The sequence below is a fragment of the Syngnathoides biaculeatus genome, chromosome 3, assembly GCF_019802595.1.
Source record: "Syngnathoides biaculeatus isolate LvHL_M chromosome 3, ASM1980259v1, whole genome shotgun sequence".
In the NCBI taxonomy this organism is placed as follows: Eukaryota; Metazoa; Chordata; class Actinopteri; order Syngnathiformes; family Syngnathidae; genus Syngnathoides; species Syngnathoides biaculeatus.
In genome coordinates this window covers 28,059,794-28,083,969 of record NC_084642.1, presented here as the reverse complement: position 1 = coordinate 28,083,969, position 24,176 = coordinate 28,059,794, and the positions used below count along the sequence as shown (strand labels likewise).

At 44.6% G+C, this 24,176-nt stretch overlaps 2 protein-coding genes across 2 annotated transcripts in view; both read left to right on the top strand.

The window, feature by feature from the left end:
• The first annotated feature begins 555 nt into the window (after positions 1-555).
• LOC133497957 (guanylyl cyclase-activating protein 2-like) lies at positions 556-2,603 on the top strand. The gene is made up of 4 exons (XM_061814255.1): positions 556-753; positions 851-1,000; positions 2,278-2,386; positions 2,476-2,603. Exons 1-4 carry the CDS (start codon positions 556-558, stop codon positions 2,601-2,603), a joined length of 585 nt encoding a protein of 194 aa, XP_061670239.1.
• Positions 2,604-9,624: 7,021 nt separating this feature from the next.
• The window catches only part of LOC133498390 (C-Jun-amino-terminal kinase-interacting protein 1-like), a 57,470-nt gene continuing 42,918 nt past the window's right edge, over positions 9,625-24,176 (top strand). Inside the window, exon 1 of the mRNA XM_061815133.1 lies at positions 9,625-9,764. Coding sequence (XP_061671117.1) covers positions 9,685-9,764 — 80 coding nt within the window. The 5' untranslated portion in view covers positions 9,625-9,684. The remainder of the gene's footprint in view (positions 9,765-24,176) is intronic.

The window sequence follows — 24,176 nt, the reverse complement described above, 5'->3', positions numbered from 1 at the left end:
TTTTACCAATGTATATTAATCACTTTACAGCAAGCAAACCTTGTAACATTTGATTAATAAAGTATTAACAACTAAGCATAAAAACTTGATCAGAACAAGAGAAACATGTCAGTTTTTGATTTCTTGATGCAAAATTGTCCAATATCAGTTTCCAAAAAATACATGAAAAAAAGTAAGTATGTATAAAATAAATATGTGAAATGGGTGGGAGGATCCCAGAGAATGAATAATTTTCAAATTGCCTTTTTTTTTCTTCCCTGAACTGATTTTTCAGGCCATGATGAAGAAAGCCATTGATAAACATGCTTACCTGTGGTTTTGGCCGAGGCCACCTTTAACTCTGAGGCTAACCCAGTCAGAGAAAACCCCAACAAGGTAATCCAGTCTTAATCCTCCAATACACTAATCTCCTGTCTCAAACGTAAACTGGATCTTTAGGATTCAACAGGCTTAAGGAACGCCCAAGTCAATAAAGCGTCCATTTCTAGTCTGCACACTCGAGGATGGAGAACATACTAACAGCTTCAAGTAAAAGGACGTGCTAAAATACAAATTATGGGGCAGGCACAGCAAACAGAAAACGCTGAAGAAATTGATGTCAAAGCACTTCAGGATATGTATAAAAAATTTGTCACGGAATGCCCGAGTGGACTACTTTTTCTTCATGAATTCAAGCGTTTCTTCGGAGTGGACCCAACAGGTGAAGCGTCGGATTATGCAGAGAACATGTTTCGAGCTTTTGACAGTAATATGGTGAGGTATTTTGAACTCATAGGCCGTGTGTCATTTAATCTGTACACAAAAAAATGGGAAATTAATACAATTGATCCTAATCCACCTTCTCTTTCAGGACAATACAATAGATTTCCTTGAGTTTGTGGCCGCACTTAATCTTGTTTTTCGTGGAGACATGGAGCATAAACTGCGGTGGTCATTCAAAGTGTACGACAGAGACAGCAACGGCTATGTGGATAAGGATGAACTTCGGTCAATCATCAATGTAAGTCTATCTCAAAGGCAAAGAGATTTAATTGTACGGCTAGTCTCTATTTCTTTGAATTTGCTATGACCCTGACAACTAGCTTGAGTGAAAGCTTCAGGTGTTTTCAGCAAAAGTAAAATGAGTCTTGTTGTCCTGGGTTCCTTTCTGGATTAGTCACTCATGTTCTTGGGACTATTTTTGGAAACCACCCACTTCTGGGAAGGTTCACAACTTTTCCATAATTTTTCTATTTGACGATTATGGCTCTCACCGTGGTTCGCTATAACCCTAACAATTTAGAAATTGCTTTTCAACCCTATAAAGATGAATAAATTTCATTTCCATTATTTCTCATCTGTTGTGGAATCTCTTTGTATTGTGGGGTTTTTTTTGCAGCTTTTTGTGTTCCTTTAGCTGAGTTCAACAAGTCTCGAGGTAATCAGGCTCGGGTGTGGTCAGTGAAAATGAACCAAAAAATATGGTTAGCCACAGTTAGTTCTTGATTTGATAAGGGGAGGGAATTAGTTTTTCACACATGACCATTTTCTGTACGACTCACCCTCACTTTGTCTGTGGATGTGCTGGAGTGTATCCCAGCTTTCTTCAGGCAAGAGGTGGAGTACACCCTGAATTGGTTGGCAGCCAATTGCGGGGCAAAAACACCCATTGACAAACAGCCATTCACACTCACATTTGCACCTCGGGGCAAGTTAGTCTTCAGTCAACCTACCATGCACCTTTTGGGAATCTGGGAGGAAACCAAAGTACCCGGAGAAAACCCAATTAGGCATCTGGAGAACATAAACAACACACTCCACACAGGGGAGGCTGAATTTTAACCCAGGTCCCCAGAACTATGAGGCACATGTGCTTACCATTCAACACCGTGCTGCCCTAATAAACTTTAAATTAAAATAACCATTTAAGAACAGTATATATATTTACTTTGGTAATCTTTGACTGATTTTTGCATTTGTTTAATTATCGCAAACAAAATCAGGAAACTTTCAATAATGTAAAAATTTGAAAAGGGGGCCAAAACCTTTTAACAGCTTTCAGTCTGATGATGCGAAAATAGAAAAGCCCTATAGAAATCAAAGCCCATTCACCATATATTGCAAAGGGAACAACAAAAGTACAATACTAGTAATCATTTGGCATTGTTATGTGTACAGTTTTCTGTTGCTGTAGGGGGATGGATCTGAATACCAAAAAACATTCAAATGTTCAAAGTGGTGCTGTTTATATTTCCGGGAAAGAATCCGCTTAACATGATTTACTTTATTTCTATCCAGAGCATCTATCGTGTAAAAAAAGGCACAAAGACTGAAACAGATGAGTCCAATTTGACAGTAGATGATGCTGTGGAACGAATAATGCAGGCTGTTGATAGTGATGGAGATGGTAAGTGTTTATCACCATTCCTGTGCATTAAAGCACCTGCAGGCCTAAAGACAGACTGTGCTAACTATTCATTTTCATTTGTTCCACAGGTTGCATTAATATGGAAGAGTTCATTCGAGGAGCACAGCAAGATCCATGGGTGCTCAATATGTTGAAATTGGATATAAATCCTGCACTATGGGTTGATGAGCAGAGGCGAAAAAGTGCAAGCTTTTGAAGATGGCCAAGTACTTTTCACATTTTAGGCCTTCACACCATTGAAAAGACATTTAATCATGGCCATAAGACGTTGGCCTGAAAGCAAAGTTTTAAATAAAATCCAGAGGTACAGTACAGAATGATCTTTTGAGGGATTATAATAATCTATCCATTTTCCATACTGCTTATCCTCACTTGGGTTGCGGGTATGCTGGAGACTATCCCAACTATCTTGGGTCGAGAAACAGGGTACACCCTGATCTGGTTGCCAGCCAATGGCAAGGTAGTATGCTTATAATAAATCAGAATTCAATTTAAATTATTATGCTATAACAACTATTACTATTACTTTCCTCCATTTATGTTTATATTATGTTGCTTTTTAGTCTTAACTTCTTCAAATGTTTAACCTTCAAACCTTAAATGTGTCTTTACGAAACGTGTTTTAATTGAAAAAGTATTTTAATTGAAAAAGTAAACACACAAGAACCAGGTGGGAGTTGGTTGGTGAAATTCATTTACCTCTACAACATGTGTACTACATTATGTAGCAAGTTGTACATTAAATGCTGCGCCTGCAGACAAAATCAGGATCTCAGGACGTTTATACTGTAGCTGGCTACAGCTGTCAATTTAACAGTTATATCCATCCATCCATTTTCTGAACCGCTTATCTTCACGAGGGTTGCGGGAGTGCTGAAGCTAATCCCAGCCATCATCGGGCAGGAGGCATGGTACCTGCTGTCAGTTCTGAAAAAAAAGTTGTCGTGAAAGTACTACTCTACTGAACAATAAAAAGCCTTAATCCAATAGGTCATGTCATATGTACTGTACCTTGAAAATCTGACGTTAATCCGATATCATTTAATAGTGTTTTGAGAAGATTTTTATCGTCAATTACGAATTTTCATGGGCGCTGCCATTTCGGCGAGTCACATGACCTACTTGCACGGATGTGATATATTCTATGCGTAAACAAAGAAATCATGGCCGATTTGTAGTGTTATTACATGCAGTACCACCACCATCGGACACGTGAAAATGCCCTACTGTGTCGTGAAATTTTACCATAATTCGGATAGAAATAATCCGATGAAGGCTCAGTGGCATATTCTGACCAGAAAGAAAAAGAAACATTTAAGGACCCAGTGGCTAGCAAAGTGTGGTCACCGTGAGCCGTACAACACATGCACAAGTGTATTTGCGCATTTATTTAAGACCAAAACTTTTAGAGTACAATAAGTTTCTGAATTCTTTTAAATAATATTGTTATGATGTTGCTAAACAATAATGACAAAAGTACTTCTTGTGCTTCATACATCATGCAGATGTTGAGACTTTCATCTGTTAATCGTGAACATAATTCAATTTGATTTGCCAGCATGATGCTATGACAAAGGCATGTCTTTTATCCGTTTGATTATCTTGTCTTTATGCAAAGTTGGCAAAATGTTGATTGGCAACGTCGAGTACGAATGCTTTGGCATACTCCCCATTCTGTGAATTTAGACACACAGCAGAACCCTCCCTTTCCACAAAGGCTGTCCATTCTTGTTGAAAACTTCGGTACTCCGCATATTTTTTCATTGAGTGACCTTTGTCAAAATTAGTTCCGACACGATCGGCGTTCAACTGTTCTGCGCCAGTGGATAGTTAGCTAGTCAGACTCCGCGTCATTCCCCTCCGAAGATCCATTCACCATTATTTACAGCCACATATTTACAATGGATTAACCAGATAATCATCGAGGTAAGCAATCACCGGAGTATTCCTTTAAGACTACATCTTTTGTCAAAATAGGAGACTTTAACATTCATGTTGACAATAAAAAGTAAAGAACTATCTGCTATACGAGACACATTTGACCTCTGTTGACATATTAAGAATCCAACCCACCATCAAGGTCACAAGAGTGCCAGAGCCTATCCCAGCTGTCAACAGGCAAGAGGCAGGGTACACCCTGAACTGGTTGCCAGCCAATCGCTTGGCACAGGGAGACATACAACAGTCGCACTCACAATCACAAATAGGAGCAATTTAGAGTATCCAAATAATGTTTGGTAAGGAGGTGCTGATGACATACCTGTGGAGGTATGGAAGCAATTTTGAGAACTGGCTGTGGCGTTTTTGACCAACTTATTCTACAGAATACGAGCTGAAGAGAAGATGCCTGAAGAATGGAGGAAAAGTGTGCTCGTTCCCATTTTTAAGAACAAAGGGAATGTGCGGAGCTGTGGGAATAATCGAGGAATAGAGTTGATGAGCCACACATTGTGTCAAGACCCATCGGAAGGGAGGTAGGACCCAAATGCAGGAGTCGGGAGACGCAGATGTAAATCGGGGAAAACGTTTATTATTCCAAGGTCAGGGATCGGGCAGGCAGTCAGGTGCAGCAGCGGTAGTCAGGACATCGGGCGTAGAGAGCAGGTCAGCGGGCAGGCAGGGTACAGTACACGGGAGATCGATCAGAGCAGGCAGAAGTATCAAAGGTGTCAGGCTTACAGAGTCAGTCAGAGAACAGCCGGAGGTCAGTACACACGGGTTGTCGATCAGAGATACGGGAGTACAGGAACGGGCATGAGTTGAAACGATCTGGCGCCGGACCAGTCGTCTCCATGGTCCTTTATACACCGGGGCCAATCAGCCAGCATGAGGCGCAGGTGTGCGCCTCCCAATCAGCGCGAACGCACGGGCACCCGCACAGCCAGGGCTGGACCGGCAGGACCATGACACAATGAAGTAATGGGAAAGAGAAGTGGAGGCTAGACTCAGTACAGAAGTAAGTATCAACGAGCAACAGTATGGCTTCATGCTTAGACAAAGTACCAGAGATGTATTATTTTCCTTGAAGATCTTAGTGGAAAAGTACAGAGAAGGCCAGAAGGAGCTACATTGTGTCTTAGTGGATCTATAAAAAGCTTATGACAGAATACCAAGAGAGGAACTGTGGTACTGCATGCATAAATCTCGTGTGGCAGAGAAATATATCAGAACAGTACAGGACTTGTATGACAGAAGCCGAACAGTGGTGAGGTGTGTCGTAGGTGTGACAGAAGAATTCAAGGTGGAGGTGGGACTGCATCGGGGATCCGCTCTGAGCCCCTTCCTGTTTGTTGTGGTAATGGATGGACTGAGAGATGAAGTTAGACTGGAATCCCCTTGGACCATGATGTTTGCAGATGACATTGTGATATGCAGTGAAAGCAGGGAGCAGGTGGAGGAACAATTAGAAAGATGGAGGCATGCACTGGAAAGGAGAGGAATGACGATTAGCCAAAGAAAAACAGAATATGTGTGTGAATCAGAGCGCTGGAGGTGGGAGTGGTGAGGCTGGCCATGATGTACGGATTAGAGACGGTGGCACTGAAGAGACAACAGGAAGCTGAGCTGGAGGAAATTAAGATGTTGAGGTTCTCTCTAGAAGTGAGTAGGTTGGATAGGATTCGAAATTAGCTCATTAGAAGGACAGCCAAAGTTGTATGTTTTGGAGACGAGGTTCAAGAGAGCAGACTTCGATGGTTTGGACATGTCAAGAGGCGAGAGAGTGAGTATATTGGTAGAACGGTACTGAGGATGGAGCTGCCAGGAAAAAGAGTGAGAGGAAGACCAAAGACAAGGTTGATGGATGTTGTGAGAGAAGACATAAGAGCAGTTGGTGTTAGAGAGGAAGATGCAGGAGATGGAAAAAGATGACACTCTGTGGCGGCAACCCCTATCGTGACAAGCCGAAAGGAAAAGAAAATGACAGTTATATTAAGGTTTTGTGTCACTGTCTAAAACAGTTAAACAACTGGATGAGACCTTTTTTTTTTTTTGTTAGTAAATACTCAGACCCACTATCTTTAAAAAACAAAAAACAAGAGCGGAAACCTTGGTGTTCTGGTAGATTCTGACCAACTTTCAACAGTCAAATAAAATCAATTACTTAATTAAAGAATATATCCAGAGTGAAGCCTTGCATGTGCCAAGCAGACCAAGTGAAGCTAACATGTGCTTTCATGTCAAGAACACTTGACTGCTGTAATGGTCTTCTGACTGGGCACCAACCAAAAGAGCATAAAACAAGCACAGCTCATTCAGAATTTAGATTCTGACAAGAACAAGGACGCCAGAGCATTACTCCGATTCTAAAGACTCTACACGGGCTCCCAGTTAGCTTTCGAATAGATTCAGAAGTTCTGCTATCGATCTATAAATCTGTAAATTGTTTAGGTCCTGAATACATGAAAGAAAATGCTCATGCAATTTAAACCCATTAGGGCTTTGAGATCTACACATGGGTCAAAAGTGTAGCACAGAGTCCAAAACCAACATGGTGACGCAACATTTATCTTTCCTGCTTCACACAGATGGAATAAGGTGCAAACAGGAGTGATATCAGCCCCAAGTGTAAGCGATTTTAAATCTATGTTTTCAAAAAAGTTTCTCATGCTTTTTGCAGCATTTCCACTTTTAAATATTTCTTGCACTATACACTGCTTTTTTTATTTTTTTTGTTTAAATTTTTTTGTATTTTTCTTTTTTCTTTGTTTCAAATGCTTATACGCTGTTTGTTGTCTTTAAATGTCGTTGTTTTTAAATGCTTTTATTCATGTGAAGCAAGTTGAGGTAACATCATGATAAAATGTGTTCTGTCAAGACAGTGTAAATGTGCTTTGCTTTATGTTTTGTGGTTCAACTTCCATCCATCCAGCCATCCATTATCATATATCATTATCACAGTCACTTATCCTCACAAGGGTCGCAGGACTGCTGGAGCCTATCCCAGCTATCATCGGGCAGGGAGCGGGGTACACCCTGAAGTGTTTGCCAGCCTATCGCAGGGCACATAGAGACAGACAACCAGTCACATTCACAACCACAACCTAGGGCAATATAGAGACTCCAGCTATTTATCCTGCACGGTCCTGCCTGAGGTTCAAACTCAAGTGACCACTATACTCCATGGGGTGCACTTACTTCAGTTATTGTTATCCATCCATTTTTCTTCACCGCTTATCCTCACGAGGGTCGTGGGGAGGGCTGGAGCCTATCCCAGCTGTCAATGGGCACGAGGTGGGGTACACCCTGAACTGGTTGTCAGCCAATCGCAGGGCACAGAGAGACAAACAGCCACATTCACAATCACACCTAGGGGCAATTTAGAGTGTCCAATTATTGTTTCATGTTTTTTGAATGTGGGAGGAAACCAGAGTGCCCGGAGGAAACTCACGCAGGCACGGAGAGAATATGCAAACACCACACAGGCGGGTCCAGGATTGAACCCCACACCTCAGAACTGTGAGGCCAACTCTTTACCAGCTGAACCACCGTGCCGCCCCAGTTATTGTTATATTACTGGAAAATGTATATAGTGATTCATATTACTGCAGATTTTTCAGAATATTTATTAGGTCAAGAAATTGTCTTCAATTAATTTACCACATATGTTTTTGGGTTGTGGGAAGAAACCAAAGTGCCTAGGGAAAACGTACGCAGGCACGGGGAGAACATACAGATTCCACACAAGCGGGGCCCAGCTTGGAACCCCCATCCTCAGAATTGTGAGTCTGGTTCAATTTATGCTCACCAATTTAACATTCAGTGTATTTTTCCAAAACGGGGATGCATTCCGTGAGGAAAGTCGATGATTTCTCACTTCGTCTGTGTTGGCTTTCAAAGATGACTGCCCCAAGTGGGAAACAGTAAGTAGAAACTCCTCGAACAATCCATTCCATATCACTTCTGAATATTTTTTGTCAGGGGTGTGGACTCAAGTCACATGACTTGGATTTTGAGTCAGGCTCAAGTAATAAATTTGATGACTTTAGACTCAACAATATGTTACTAAGGTTGCAACTTGAAGCGTAATGACCAGTGACTTTACTTGAACCCATTGACTTGAAAAGACTTGCTACTTTGACCAAAGTACTCAGAAACCAAAATTTGTAGCTTCTCTTTCTACGGCTATTAACTTGACTTGTTGGTACACAACAAGAAAATGTACAATAATAAGTGCCAGAATGCTGTGGATTTTTCTGATTTATTTCGGCCAAAATAATGTATGTTGGTATAAACTATTTTTAATACAAAAAGACTAAGGGTGTACTGCGTATAAATAATGCTTTAGAGCTACTGTACTCTATGGAAAACAGGTTACTCAGATTTTTATTCTTTAACTAAGTATTGGTTTAAAATTAAGGTTAATGAGGTCACTCAAAGTTCAGGATGGGATAAAGCATATGGATTACGGGGTTGAACTAAAAAGGATGCGCCAAAGGATAAGCTACTCAGTTGTAGTCAGGGTAGCACATGAATCACTTATTATTCGACTGAGTTGCCAGCCTGAGGTTACAGAACCATTCCTCACAGAAGAGCAGTTAACCTTTATGATAGGACTTTACTGAAGCATATTCATATTATTTATTCAATATTCAACCAATAATTGGTTAATATGGTAACGATTATATTAGCGGCACAGTGGATGATTGATGAGCACATCTGCCTCACAATTCTGAATTCTGCTCAAATTTGCATGTTCTCCCTAAACCTGCATTGGATTTTTCCAGACACTCCAGTTTCTTCCAAAAACATACGTGGTAGGTTGAGTAAAGACAGTTTTTTTTTTTTTACCGAATAAATAATCTGAAAAATGTCCAGTATTATGTCACGATATACATTTTCCACTGATATAACAACAAGTGACGTAAATGTTCCCCATGGAGTAGGCTGGTCACGTAAGTTAGAACTTCGTGCATGACCGTGCCAGTTAAATAGCTAACATTGAGGCTTATTAGTTACATTAGTTCATCATACCTACATTTTCTACCGTTTCTTCTTTAATTCAAAGGGAAGCTACACACGCAGTCATGTTTAATTGTTTGTGGATAGATACATTATGAAAGCATACTTTAAATTAGATTTCAATTACACTAACATGGGATTTCCAGTGCAATATGATATGATATGCAAACGCAATGATTTCTAATGTCACCACTGTCAGAGTCTACTTTCCGTTTTATCGCGGCACGCGGCAGCAGCCCATCATCCCATATCTGTCAGGTGTGTCACCGTCTGACTGCTGAGCGCCAACGCCAACGAAGGCATGAGAGCCCAGCGGCATGGCGGACGGCGAGAACTGGGATGCCAACCAGCAACAGACAGACCACAAGCTTCAGGGGAAGTCTGCAGCCAACTGGAGGTAAGAAATGGCGTGCATGTGAGGCGACCGGGGGCAGGGAGGGTGTTTATTTGCGGGTAGACACGAAATGATTAATTGAGCTCTTGTCTGTAGCGGGGCTTTTTTTTTTTTCTTTCTTACTTTTGTTTTTGATGTGGTGTCCGACTGTGTCGAGTCTTTCCTGTTTGGTTCTACATGTGTTTTGCGTCGTTTTTGTTGTCCTTTTTAATATCTGGGGTGTCTCACATGATATTTTTTTGCTTGTTTTCTATATCGGTCCACTTGAGTGTGAAGCAGCTGCAAATGTTTTATTGAGCTGACTAAACTATGACTAAACTTATATGGAACTAGGCCTCAAACAAATTATGTAAGAATAAAAAAAAAACTTGAAATGTATCGTTATAATGAAATTTGAGAAAGAAATTGACAAAAGGAGTCCCCCTTCCAAAACCACTTAAAGGCTTAGCCACAATGGCTACGCCAAAATACAAGAAAAAATTAAAGACACTGTATTTTCTAGTGTCAACAACGTTGAGTCGGTGGTGACGTTGGGGAGGACGAAAGAGAAAATGAACATTCCAGATGAAAGAACAAAGTTAAGTGGTAGCTTGCTCAAGTCTGGGAGCCTGTGTCTGGAGTGACGGGTTAGTTGCAGCTGTTGTTTGAATGTGCATTACTGCATTCTGAAACGCACCTGGACCACATAGAATTGCATTATAATATGTCAAATACTGTATTCAGTTCCCCTAAAAGTTTTCCTTTTTTTCTGTAGCTCTGCTCCACACTTTGTACATACCTAATATATCTTTGGATTTATTCATTTTCTCTTTTATTCCTGTTTTTGTATTTTTACAGTTGTATAGGTTTTGGAGAAAATGTAAACCAGATAATGCACTCCATCAGTCTGCATTTGTTGTTGAAAAGACAATAAAAGAAAAACACGAAATTAGCCAATTGCTACTTTTATTACATATTAAAACAGTCCCCATGAGACAGGGAATTCAACAAATTTTGAGGCTGTCAATTTTATTCTTTTATTATTATAATATTTAGGTTATTTGTAACATTATTTTGCTGTGAATAAAGATGTATCACAAATTACTTTTCCTTTTAACTTAGATTTAAACACTTTCCATCTGATAAAATATCTACCTCAAATTAAAACAAAACTGGCTTTTCAACAAGAACGCTTTGGTTTGGGGAATTGAAGTGTTTTAAAGTAACCCTGAGTTGGAGAAAATGGCATTTTTCGCCACTTGCAGTTTTCATCATGATGAGCTCTAACTTCCTCCCTTTAAGTCCCTCTCTGCTGAATCTGCACATTCCACCTGAGAAAGCTTGCCCTTACTTCACATTTCACACAGGTCACAGTTTTGTTTGGAATTTAAATTTTGTGCACTCATAAGAATTTGAATTTTCAAGAGGCAAACACTATCACCCTATCCCCAAAAATAGACTAACATGGACAAGTTTATTTCCATAATTCCATTAAAAAGGGAAAGCTTTCATAGATTTTAGATTCACTGACTACAACTACAACCAAGAGTTTTGGTTCCGTAGCGCAGCCTCTCGCTCATCTGTCACCACAGCTTTCCTATGGCGTCAGGTTGCTGTCAAAACAACGTGAGCTCAAACTACGTAGAAACGAGGGTAATGGGCACTTTAAAAAAAAGCGACCATTTCAATTGTGTGCGCTCTCCCGTTTTTTTTTTTTTTTTTTTGTAATGTGCCCATGAGGCTCGTATTACATAGTTTGAGCTCACGTTGTTTTTATACCCACCTGAAGCCATTGAGGCAAGCTATCGTTGTTTTGGATTGCGGCGCTACTTCCGGGTTGCCGGGGTCATCGGCACGTGTGGTGCTGTAGCGCCGGAGAAAAGGAGTCGAAGGCGGAGTGTCGGACACAGGAACAGAACTTGCTTTATTGTTCGACATCAAAACACTACTCGCATAACGGCGGGAACTCTGTTAACCTTTCCTCCGGAAGCGCAACAACAAAAACAGTCCGTGCGGAACCCCGCACCCCAACTCGAGGTCCCGCGGGTGAATTATGTAAACACCACACAAGCCCCCCCAGAATTCACCCATAGTCAAAATCCTTGCGCCGTGGAGGGATGATGACCCGACCCCGGCGGGTGTGCACTGTAGGGGCCGAGGGGGGTGGGGCCGCACTGTCCATTGAGTCACGGGACAAGGGCTCAGGCGGGGTCAAGGGTACCCCGGCGGGCGCAGGGGCACAGGGCAAAGGGGGACGACCCCGGCGCGGGGGGAGGGCCAACCCCAAAGGCTGGGCAATGTCCAGGTGCGCGGGTTTGACCCTGTCCACGGAAACAGTCTCGGGTCTGCCGCCAATGTCCACGAGCAGGCTCTTATCCCCGTGCTCCAGGACCCTGAACGGCCCGTCGTATGGGGGGCGGAGAGGTCCACGGTGGGCGTCATGACGAACAAACACAAAATCCGCAGAGCGCAGGTGACGGGGCAGTCGGGCAGCTGGGGTGCCATGTTGCGACGTGGGAACCGGCGCGAACCCTTTTGCGGCCTCCAGCAGGGAGGACCGTTGCCTGGCTGCGGACCAGGGCGCTGTGACGTCCGGGATGAATTCGCCGGGGACCCGCAGTGGCTGGCCGTAGACGAGTTCGGCGGATGAGGACAACAGGTCCTCCTTGGGGGCGCACCTGAGGCCGAGCATGACCCACGGGAGCTTATCCAACCAGTTGCCGTCCGTCAAGCCGGCACGCAGGGCTGCTTTCATGGAGCGGTGGAACCGCTCGCAAAGACCGTTCGCCTGGGGGTGATAGGCGGTAGTGCGGTGCAGCTTGACCCCCAAACTCTCAGCGACTGCGTTCCAGAGTTCAGAGGTAAACTGAGGGCCACGATCTGAAGAAAGGTCGCACGGTGTCCCGAAGCGTGCAACCCACGTGCCGATGAACGCCCGGGCCACGTCTGACGACGTTGTCGAGGAGAGGGGAACGGCTTCGGGCCAGCGGGTCGTCCTGTCCACCATGGTGAGCAAGTAGGTGAATCCGTGCGAGTGAGGAAGTGGACCTACCAAGTCGACGTTGACGTGGTCAAACCTCCTCTCGTGGACAGCGAAGGGCTCCAAGGGGGCTTTTGTGTGGCGATGCACCTTAGCCCGCTGACAGGCCACGCACGAGTCGACCCAGGCCTGCACATCTTTCTTGAGACCGCGCCACACGAACTTCTGGGCCACCAGCCTCACGGACGGTTTCCTTCCGGGGTGGGAGAGGTTGTGGACCGCCTCGAAAACAGCTCTTTGCCAGTTTGCAGGGACCAGCGGCCGAGGCTGGTCAGCCGAGAGGTCACACAGCAACCTGACACCCGAGTCACCAACCACGACTTCCTCCAGGCTCAAACCCGTGTCAGAAGTCTTGAGGGCCTGCACCCCGTGGTCCGAGGCCTGGTCTGCGCTCATGCGGGAGTAGTCGAGACCCAGATGCACAGTGCCGACGATCGCCCTGGAGAGGCAGTCCGCGACCACATTGGATTTGCCGGCGATGTGTTGGATGTCCGTAGTGTACTCAGAGATGAACGACAGTTGGCGTTGCTGGCGGGCGGACCACGGCTCGGCCACCTTGGACATGGCGAAAGTGAGGGGTTTATGGTCCACATATGCCGTGAACTCACGGTCTTCCAATAGGGAGCGGAAGTGGCGGATCGCCAGCCAGAGGCCGAGGAGCTCTCTATCGAACGTGCTGTATTTGCGCTCCCTGGGGACCAGCTGACGGCTGAAAAAAGCAAGCGGTTGCCAGGCGCCGCCGACCCACTGTTCGAATACGGCTCCAACAGCGTAGTCCGATGCATCGGTAGTGAGAGCGACAGGGGCCCCGTGGGTCGGGTGAGCCAGCATAGCGGCACGACTCAGTGCGGCCTTCGTAGCCTCGAAGGCTTCCATCCTCTTGGCCGTCCATTCAACGTCCCGGTTGGGGGCCTTGTCTTTAAGAGCCTCATAGAGCGGGCGCATGATGTGGGCCGCCCGGCGGATGAACCGGTGGTAGAAAGTCACCATCCCCAGGAACTCCCGGAGGCCCCGAGCCGAGCGAGGTCGGGTAAAAGCGGAGACGGCCTCCACCTTTGCCGGAAGGGGGGCGGCGCCGTTCTTGTCTATGAGGTGCCCGAGGAACTGGATAGAGGGCACCCCGAAAACACACTTCGCCGGGTTGATGATCAGGCCATGCTGCTCAAGTCTTGCGAAGAGGTCACGGAGGTGCATCAGATGTTCATCCTCCGAGGAGCTGGCGACGAGGATGTCATCCAAATAGACGAACACAAATGGCAAGTCCCTGAGCACAGAATCCATTAAACGCTGGAAAGATTGTGCCGCGTTTTTAAGACCAAACGGCATCCTCAGAAACTCGAACAGTCCAAACGGAGTGATTACAGCTGTCTTGGGAACGTCTGAGGGGTGCACGGGAACCTGGTGATACCCGCGCAGGTCGACCTTGGAGAACAAGATTTTGCCTGCCAGGTGGGCTGAGAAGTCCTGAATGTGTGGAACAGGGTAGCGGTCGGGCGTAGTGGCGTCGTTAAGGCGGCGGTAGTCACCACACGGTGGCCACCCACCACTCAGTTTAGGGACGATGTGTAGTGGCGAGGCCCACGGGCTATCCGAGCGGCGGACGATGCCCAGACGCTCCATGTTGGCAAACTCGGACTTAGCGACTGCTAGCTTCTCGGGATCAAGCCGTCGGGCCCTCGCGTGGATCGGGGGGCCCTTGGTCTCAATGTGGTGCTCGACCCCATGTTTAGTCGTGGCAGAGGAGAAAGTGGGCCGTGTCAAGGCAGGGAACTCACCAAGGAGGAGTTGGTACTTGGTGCCGTCCGATAGCGAACTGGAGAGACCACCATAAGTCGCCTCATTGCGGACGCAGGCGACCGTGGAAAAAGTCAGTGCATCCACCAGACGGCCCCTCTTAACATCCACCAGCAGCCCCTGGGCACAAAAAAAATCAGCGCCGAGGAGAGGGAATGAGACATCCACAGTGACAAAGACCCATGTGAAGCGCTGACTCCCGAAACACAAGTCCACAGTTCTCATGCCATAAGAGCGGATAGGGGATCCATTAGCGGACAGTAGGGGTGGCCCATGAGTCCCGCCAGCGGCGTCCTCCGCAGTGGCCGTCAGGACGCTCCTCTGGGCGCCGGTGTCACAAAGGAATTTGCGCCCGGAAAGGTTGTCCTTGACGAACAGCAGCCGGCTCTTCGCGCCCACGCTCACGGCCGCTGCGAAGCGTGGGCTTTGGCGTTTCCCGACGCGTCGTAGTTGCAAGGGGCGTGGCACCTCTTCGCTTTCGCACCGAAACGGGCATGGAAGTAGCACAAGCCTGTGCCAGCACGGCCGTCGGTGCCGAAGGGGCCCCTGCTGGATGCCACCCACGCGCCCGAAGGTGAGTAACTGCGCGTCGCGGCCAGCGCCTCAGGGGAGAAGCGCTGGGTTGCCAGGAAGAAACGGTCGGCCTCCTCGGCCAGGGCCCGGGGCTCAGTGACAGTACTGTTCGCGAGCGCCGTCTGAACATGCGGTGGCATTTGCCCGAGAAACAGTTCCATGAAAATGAAATTGGGCTCTTCCGTGCCCAGCAGGTTTAGCATCATTTCCATGAGTTCGGAAGGTTTGCTGTCCCCCAGTCCATTAATAGCCAACAGACGTCGGGCACGTTCCGGCCGTGAAAGCTCAAAAACCTTGAGAAGGTGAGCCTTGATCCCAGCATACTTATCTCGGGCCGGGGGAGAGGTGATGAAGTTCACTGCTCTGGCCGCCGTTGAGCTCCCGAGTGCTGAGACAACGTGGTAGTAACGCGTGGAATCATCTGAGATCCCGCGGAGGGCGAACTGAGCCTCAGTCTGTGCGAACCACGCTGCCGCGGACGTCTCCCAAAACTCCGGCAATTTGAGGATGGCGGTTGCCATGTTCGTTTCAGTCTCGAAAACGCCGGGACTGACGTCGGGGTCACCAGTGTAGCGCCGGAGAAAAGGAGTCGGAGGCGGAGTGTCGGACACAGGAACAGAACTTGCTTTATTGTTCGACATCAAAACACTACTCGCATAACGGCGGGAACTCTGTTAACCTTTCCTCCGGAAGCGCAATACAAAAACAGTCCGTGCGGAACCCCGCACCCCAACTCGAGGTCCCGCGGGTGAATTATGTAAACACCACAGTGACACATTTCTTTAAAAAGCACTTGCACAACTAGCCATTGTAGTCGACATTTTTTTTTTTTTGGTCTTGGTTTAAGTTAAACCAACGTTTCTGATATTTGGTGCAATAGCAACAAACATGCTATGCTAAAATCATGAAATGCAAGTTCCCCGAGGAGGACAAGAGTTCAGGTTGGGGGTGCACATCACCGTAATAAATATAAATGTGTAACATAAGACATTGAATATCATATCGAAATGTATACGTATACCTTTTTTTTTACCACTCTATGTACCTGTATACAACTATACAATGTGATTGTATTTTTTTTTTCATCCATACCTAAACATATTGTGCACTATTACCTTTCTGAAAATATTTTGGGAAAAATTTGTGCATTATTTTCAAGAAAATACGGTACGGTCGAAGACAAGTGGAAGCGAATTAACAGTCCGATTTCTTATCAGCGAAAACCTTGAGTTCAGCATTAAATATGGGTCCTCTATGCCAAGTGTCTCTCATTTTTCCACGTACCTTAGTTTATTATCCCCTTCTATGTGTTTAACGGTATTGGACAAAACTCTGGGCATCGTTCTATAAGACATTTTCGTTTCGTCTCAATCGACTTAGTATTGAACAATGCTTTGTTTGACCTGCAATATGGCAAGGAATTTGTCGCCGGCGGTCTGTCCCGCTCTGGTACAGCATTCTTGTTGAGTATGGAGAAAAACAAACAAGAACAAAGATAATAGACATTCAGTTAATAGGGAACTATTTCTTATAAGAGTCACAGTTGTGCAAAGATGCAGTCTTGCATTTAGAGCAATTGACCCCTCCGTAGAAATTGTGTCATCCGCATCACTGACCAATCAGAGGCCAGAGATCTGCATAAACCACACCCCTTTTTTGCACCCGCCGTTCCCTCAGACAACGTTGCGTGGTCCAGTATAGCTTTTGTTAGCGTTTTATCGCGTATTTGGGTTCTTTGATAATAGATATGGTTAAGAGGTGTAGTCACGGACTTTGTAATTGTGACGATAGGTATCCTGAAAGGCTAGTTGGTGGAGTTCAATTCGTCCCCTTTCCAAAACCGAAGACCCAGTACGAAAAATGTCTTCGATGGATCAAACTTTGTGGAAGACCGCATCATCAACTGAATCCATCTAAAATCAACCGGAACAGAAGACCGAGTACGAAAAATGTCTTCGATGGATCAAACTTTGTGGACCACATGATCAACTGAATCCATCAACCGGAACAGATATGTTTGCACGAAGGTAAGCCCTATGTTTGATTTTCAATACATGTCTCATATAAATGAATTAGCAGTTCTTCGCTTGCATAACATAGCTACGTGTGAATGATTGACACACCTGATCTATGTTGAGCGATATTTTGCGATGATCTGACTGCACAAACGTGTCGCTTTGTTGGCGGTGAGCTAAGCTAAACCGGACTAGCAGTCCTAAAAGCCTTCAACGTGCACCGAGACACCAAGACTGAAGGAAGGATGTTTGAGGACACTAAAGTAGTGATTGTCGTACTCGGTCGGGACTTACGTAGGTTCGGGACTAATTCAAGAATAATTATTGAGGGGAGGGCGTGACGTTACACAAAGAAAACGAGAGAAACAACTCGTAAATCAAGCCTCGCTTTCTTTTCCTTCATACGGCGGTTCACAAACGGCTATACAGATACATATACAGATTCTGCACACAAGTGTGATAGTTAACACGAAAATAGGAAACTGTCAATGAGGAATTCGTCTTTGGTTTATAATATATTATATTATGTGGCTTCTCGGTCTTCCTCTGACTCCGGAAAGATCTCGCGCTAATATCAATGGTTTCTCCGTCGATATGCATGTAAATACCATTGAAATACCACTCGCTGAAATACTTGAAGCCCTGCTGTCTGCTTTTCAATGATATTTCACTATTCGCTAAGAATGCGAGTGAGAAATCAGCTGGTAAATCGGACAATTTCGCTCTCGTCTTTTCTTCCTGCGCCGCCATTTTTGCTAATTGTTTGTCTGAGGTTAGCACACGTGGGGTGACGTAATTTCAGAAGGCGTGGTTAAGTGCCCTAAACGGAGGAGTCAATTAAGAGGGTGTCAACCTCACACATTATGTTGAGCTTAGATAGAGTTACCCGTTTGCTGGTCACGGTTATAGGCCAGTACAATGACAATTGTGCAAAGGGTGGAGTTTAAAGTGACGAATTGTGCGGAAATCTACAGTGTGTATAATACTAATAGTGTCCCAACAATGGCGCAAGGCAGAAAATAGTAGGTTCACTGACCAAAAATTTAATGACATAATTGCAAGAGGGGAAAAACAAGTTTGAATGTCTGCTAGTTTTGGTTTGCATTGATCAATAGTGCCTACCTGATGGAAGGAGCTGGAAGAGCTGGTGGCCAAGATATAGAGGGTCCGAAAGGATCTTGCATGCTCTGGACCTAGTTCGAGTGGCGGGCAAGTCTTTAAAATTGTCCATCAGAGTTAGTCCTATTTTGTGATACCCTTGGTCCAGACTGTGATGGAGGTGCACTGATTTGATGACTGCTGTGTCAGCTGTGTAGAACTACTTCAGCAGTTGTTGTGACAGAGAAGTGTCCAGGTTTTTCAATGCAAAGTCTCGTGGAAGGACAAAATGTGGTAAATGCACCAGGAAAGGGATGACTGTGGGCTTCAGAGGAAGATCAAATGGATAATTCAAATTCTAGCAGAGATCCAGAAAAAGTGAAATGAGTCTGGGTCACAGCTTCAAAAAGCACCACATTCAAATCCATCTGGGCAATTGGCTACAACTGTCAGGTTCCTCCAGACAAGCCACTTATGAGCCTAACCCAATGTAGGAAGAATACAAAACTGTCCCAAGAGAAGAAGGACTGGACTCTTGACTAGGGTTCCAAGGTCCCCTTTTCCAATCAAACTGAGGCTTTCATTAAAGAATCAAATCAGAAATGATTTGGGGTCCAATGTCCATTGCATGTGTTGGTAAATGCTGCTTTCTTAAATCCAAGGTGACCACAACAGTCAACCAGAATGTTTTAGATGACTTCATAATTTTTTCTGCTGAGGGTCTATATGGAGATACAGATTTCATCCTCCTGCAGGACCTGGACACTGCACATAATACCAGAAGCACCAAAATGTGGTTTGACTCCCATGCCATTGCAGTATTTGACTGGCCAGCCAACTTGCCATATGTAAACCCCATTTAGACTCTATGGGGTAGTGTCAAGCAGAAAATGTGGGGCACCAGAACAAAAAAACAACTGACAACAAGCATCTAGGAAATACAGGCTTGCATTTGGCAATGCAATATGTTGATAGCCTCAATGCTACGGCGATTAAAGTCGAGGTATTCCCAGCCAAATATTGAAGATGAATGTAAAAATTATGTAAAAAAAAAAAAAAAAGAAATTTTTTTTTTCAAATTCTGTGCCCCGAATCTATAATCTGTGAAAGTTTAACTTTTTGAATGGAATCATGGAAATTATTAAATTGCCCGGCAACCATTCCAAACTCTGTGCTGATCCCTTTGAAACGGCATGTTTTGAGAAAACCTTGTATAAAGAAAGAGGCTGAATCATCTGTGGTGGCAACATGATTTTTTTTTTTTTGTCATACAGCCATTGAGACCTCAACCGTCAGCAAGAGAACAAAATATCACTGCTGCCACAGTGCAGCAGAAAAGCGGTGCAAAAATGAGGATTTCCTTGTACATACCTATGACTATTATGCACTAGAAAAAAAAAATGACCCACGCAATACCTTTCAGTACTGTCTTATGTACTATTGCATACTGTGTATGACAAACCAACAGAAATGGCAAAGGCTTTCTGTGCAGTGTGTTATAAAGCTACTCAAATGATGGCCAGCACAATATATAGGAATCTTGCATACAACAATGTAATAACTTGTGCTGTGTCACTAAATCATGAATATATATTTACAGTCCTGGTTAAAATATTGGCAACCTTGGGGTGTCATTATTTCTGGCCATCACTGTATAAAAGTTTTCCAAAACAATCTGACCCCATATTTTAATCATGACTCTGTTTCTATCGACGTGAGGTTGCGGGAGTAAGTAAATCATGGATGTATGAGATGCACAAAACATCCAAAGACATTGGCACCACTGGTGTGGCATTATTTCAAGCCATGACTGTATAAAAAGACATGCCTTTTATGTCACATGGGGCCAGTGGCTACTTTTCTATTGTGCAGCCACTACTTGGCTGTTCATCATTGTCACTGTTCCGACTTCCTGGTCGGCTCAAACGTACAGCAAGCTGTTTGGCAATTGGAACCTCACTTCCGGCAGTCTTTTGCGGTGGATGGAGTAACAACACCCTGGTGTCTCAAGCTTCAGGTATGTATAGGGAATCCTCAATACATCTCATTTTTAGCTATACTTACTTAACTATAGTTGACAACTTGCTAGAAATGATGTGCATTTCAAGCTATAAATTTTAACTGACCCCATAACATCTCTGTGCTGTGACCTTTAAGCACACTGTTAGCTGACGGCAAATTATGCTTCTTTGGGGTGACGACTTAATTGGCCACAATAACAGTGGTAGTCACGTTTCTTTGATGGTCTAGAATAATTTCATGTTGATATTCTGTTTATGTTTTGGTGCACCTTATAGTAGTTTTGAGTCCGCATTTTGTCTCCTCTGAAGGGACAGAGAGAAATGTTTGTTTTTTTATTCTCCCAAAATTAAAGTTGTGTGTTGTGTAGGTAAAACTTGTTTGGCAGTTAGCCTTCTAGCAGGTAAAACAAGAAGTGCACTCATTGCTTTTTTTTGTCAGGTGACGGGTGCTGGTCGAACACCGCCACCATAGCAGAAGCAATAGATGGCAGCTGCAGGTGAAGTGCTGCTGTTGTTGCAGCAGGTGGTGGCCACAAGTGAAGGGCCACTACTGAGGCAGGTGGCGGTTGCTGGTCGAGTGCTACAGGAGCAGGCGGCAGCCGCTGGTCAAGCACTGCTGGAACAGGAGCAAGAGATGGCGGGCACAGGTGAAGTGCTACTGCCGCCGGAAGAGGAGTCGGCCGCAGAACAGGAGTAGGAGGGGCCTGCTGGTCAAGCGCTGCCTCCAGAGCAAGAGCAGCAACAGGTGGCGGTGGAGTCCAGGCACCGCAGGAGCAACAGGTGGCAGTCAGAGGCTGGACGCCACTGGAGCAGGAGGCATAGGCTGAGCGTCGCCGGACCAGGAGGCAGCCACGGACTAGGCGCCAGCGGAACAAGCACGAGGGGGCTTGGTGTGGCTCCCCGAAAGCAGCCACGAGGTCTGCAGTTGCGTCCTCAGCCTGGCACCATTGAGGCCCAGTAGGAATAGTTATGAAAAGCGCAGAGTGCAAAGGAACTCAGGAAGGTAAACTTGGAAACACGGGTGGTAAAGAACGAGGTGACAAAATGGCAAGGAACGAGGTGGATGGGTGGCTAGTTTTGATTGATGTGGCTTCGGTGAGTAAACTGGAGAAAAATTAAGTGACAGAAGGCATGAAACAGAAGGATAAAAACTGAACTTTACTTGGGTGCCTCTGCTGGGTATGACGTGGTGGTCACCACTTTTCCTGCTGGGTCCTGTCTTGATCAGTCCATTCTTGTGTGGCCAATGAAAGGAGAGGAAGGCGCAGCAAGGTGTGGAGGACCCACGTGCAGGGACGCAAGGCAGGAATGCAGTAATCTCGAAAAATACTTAAATTGTAAAACTTCAAACTAAATAGTCAAACAACCAAATAATCAAAGTAAGAAAGTATATATTAAATAAACCTAAACTAGACAAAATGTGGCGCAGAGAGATAACAGCATGGGAACAGACAGACAGACTTCAACAACGCAACGCAAAAAAAAGAGTAAATATACAGAGATCGACGAGACAATGGGAAACCCCTGGTCAAGAGACAAGTGGCTGGAGGGAGCTGATTGACTAACACAAGGGAGGAGGTCAAATGCAAACACGAGGACACCGCTAATCAAATGAGCACGAGACATGAAACACAGGAAACAAAACCAACCCAACCAAATTTGAGACAATGAAATTTGTAGCTCCAGACATTTATTAATTGGCTTATCTCGTTCTCCAAACTTGTTACTCTCTGCCATAACTTGGTTTCAGCCAGAACTATGCGACAAGTGTACTGAGAACCCAGTCATTTATTTGTCTTGCGACCTAATGACACGATAGCTTAGCGATCAATATAATGCTTTTCCATCTTTTCCTACTCACTCTTCATCTCCCCCCTCGTGATAATGTGAATGATGTTTACAAAGTGAAATTTATCTGCGGCCAATGAGGTGATACGTGGTTTACAGTGCAGTGACACCCACCTCCCTCCGATTGGCATAATAAAATGGCATGCACCAAGCATTTTTTTCTCTTTCTCGATCTCATTCTTTAAAAAAATAGTGCTTCTTTTATTGAATTCATTTACAAAATGTTCGTCACGGGATCTGGACAACGTTGGATCTAGACTGAAGAGAATTTAGGCCCATAACAAATCAGCATTCAGTGGTTTAGATAACAAAATACGGCTGTTCCATTACAATTGTTCAATTTCATTTTAGGATTGGTTTGTTCCACATGAAAAGCTATATTTTAAATGACTGCATCGCTTCACTGTGGTGTTTTATTCACCTTTCTACAATCTGTGATGACATTTTAGTAATAAATTGGGGTTTGGTTTGTACAGTGTTGTCATTAAAGCTAAAAGTGGTGACCATTGTAACTCCTCTAAGCTCACATTGTATTTGCTCAGATGAATAGAAAAGGAATGACAGGAAAAAAAAATGTGACCTCATGAATAATTGAGCAGCACCACGGTGCATAGTGAGAGGAGTGCCCTGTTGTGCTGATGTTTCTCTTGTCTGGGTTTTCTGTCCATCGGGTATTCTGCTTACACCAGCATTTTGTTGCCTTAGCATCGTCAATCTGATGCACACAGGCAGTGTAAACATCAGAGTGGAAAAGAGAGGCAGAAACAGATTAGAGAATGCTCCTCTTGGATGGGCTCAGCTTCTTTAAATAACTTTAAATAATTCCTTCTCGACATCTCTTCCCCAAGATCTGCATCCAACACTTCTTCCATCGACCCGCATGAGCTACATCTCACCCCTTTCTCCTTCTTGATGCTCCTCCCCCTCACGCTCCCTCCCTCCTTCGCTCTCTAACCCTCCTCTTGTCGGCTTCGGATGCCCTCCTCACTTACAGTATGGACTCGGGAGGCGAAGGAGAAGAGGGTTGGATGGAGGACCAGTGGGAAAAATGGTAGGACGCTGCGCACGAGTTTCTATTTTTCTACTGGCATGCAGCAGCATGGCTGTGTGACCTTGTTTGTGTGCAACTGTTTACATGTCCCCCTTGTATCTGCCGACTCTTTGCATGTTAAAGCTCAGGACAGGCTTGCCCTTGAATCCCCATATGTCTTTGTGTATCTCGGAAGAAATGTAGATCTTGCAGACAAAAAAATAGCATGTCCAGGGAATACATAACTCTCATAATTGTTATGACAGTGGCATGAGTGCAGGTAAAGCTCTATGTGAATAGGCAAGGGTTGTTTTGATACATCAAATTATGTGGGTGTGTGGTATCTGACAGGACCATCCTGCTCTGATACTAAGAGTGTCCTTGCAAGAAGGCGAAGCTGATGAATGACCAGCAGCTTGCAGCAATGTAGTCTCTAAGTAGGACTATAAATGTGTGAATCATTGTGCGCAGATGCAAGTATCTTGCACTTTAATCTAATTTAACAACAAAATGCCAGGTTCAATATGTTTAGTGTGTGATCGTCTTCTAATTGTAATTGCGTAATAGCACTCTGCTGTTGTTGGCCACTTTGTTAGGTCCCTAACACAATCTAAATGGAACAGATGGAATAACATACACTTTAAGAATATTTTTAGCCATCTTAATTGGGTTTAGATTCTAAAAAGTCACCTCAATCTTCCCCAACCATCATTAATTCAATGACTTAAGATCAGTCAAATATAAAACTGCTGTAGAAATCTATGCTTTTATTTTACAAAACGTTAAATGTTTCAGTTGTCTAGGAAAAGGTAATTGAAATAGCATCTGGCGGTGTTGTCTTGGAATGCATGCATTGGTGTTCAAAATAATAGCAGTCTCATATGACTAACCAGATTAATCCACATTTTCAGGGTTTTTTTTTTTTTTTGTTGGGGTTTTTTTTTTTTTTTTTTGCTACATGTCAAACATGTTATCAGTAGATTCTCAGAAAACCAACAAGACCCAGCAGTTATGGTG

Excerpts from the sequence above, each read along its gene's own strand:
- LOC133497957 (XM_061814255.1), top strand. The coding sequence starts at position 556 with ATGGGGCAGGCACAGCAAACAGAAAACGCTGAAGAAATTGATGTCAAA. Across the intron at positions 1,001-2,277 it reads AACTTCGGTCAATCATCAAT|AGCATCTATCGTGTAAAAAA; the intron begins GTAAGTCTATCT and ends ATTTCTATCCAG. Across the intron at positions 2,387-2,475 it reads TGTTGATAGTGATGGAGATG|GTTGCATTAATATGGAAGAG; the intron begins GTAAGTGTTTAT and ends TTTGTTCCACAG.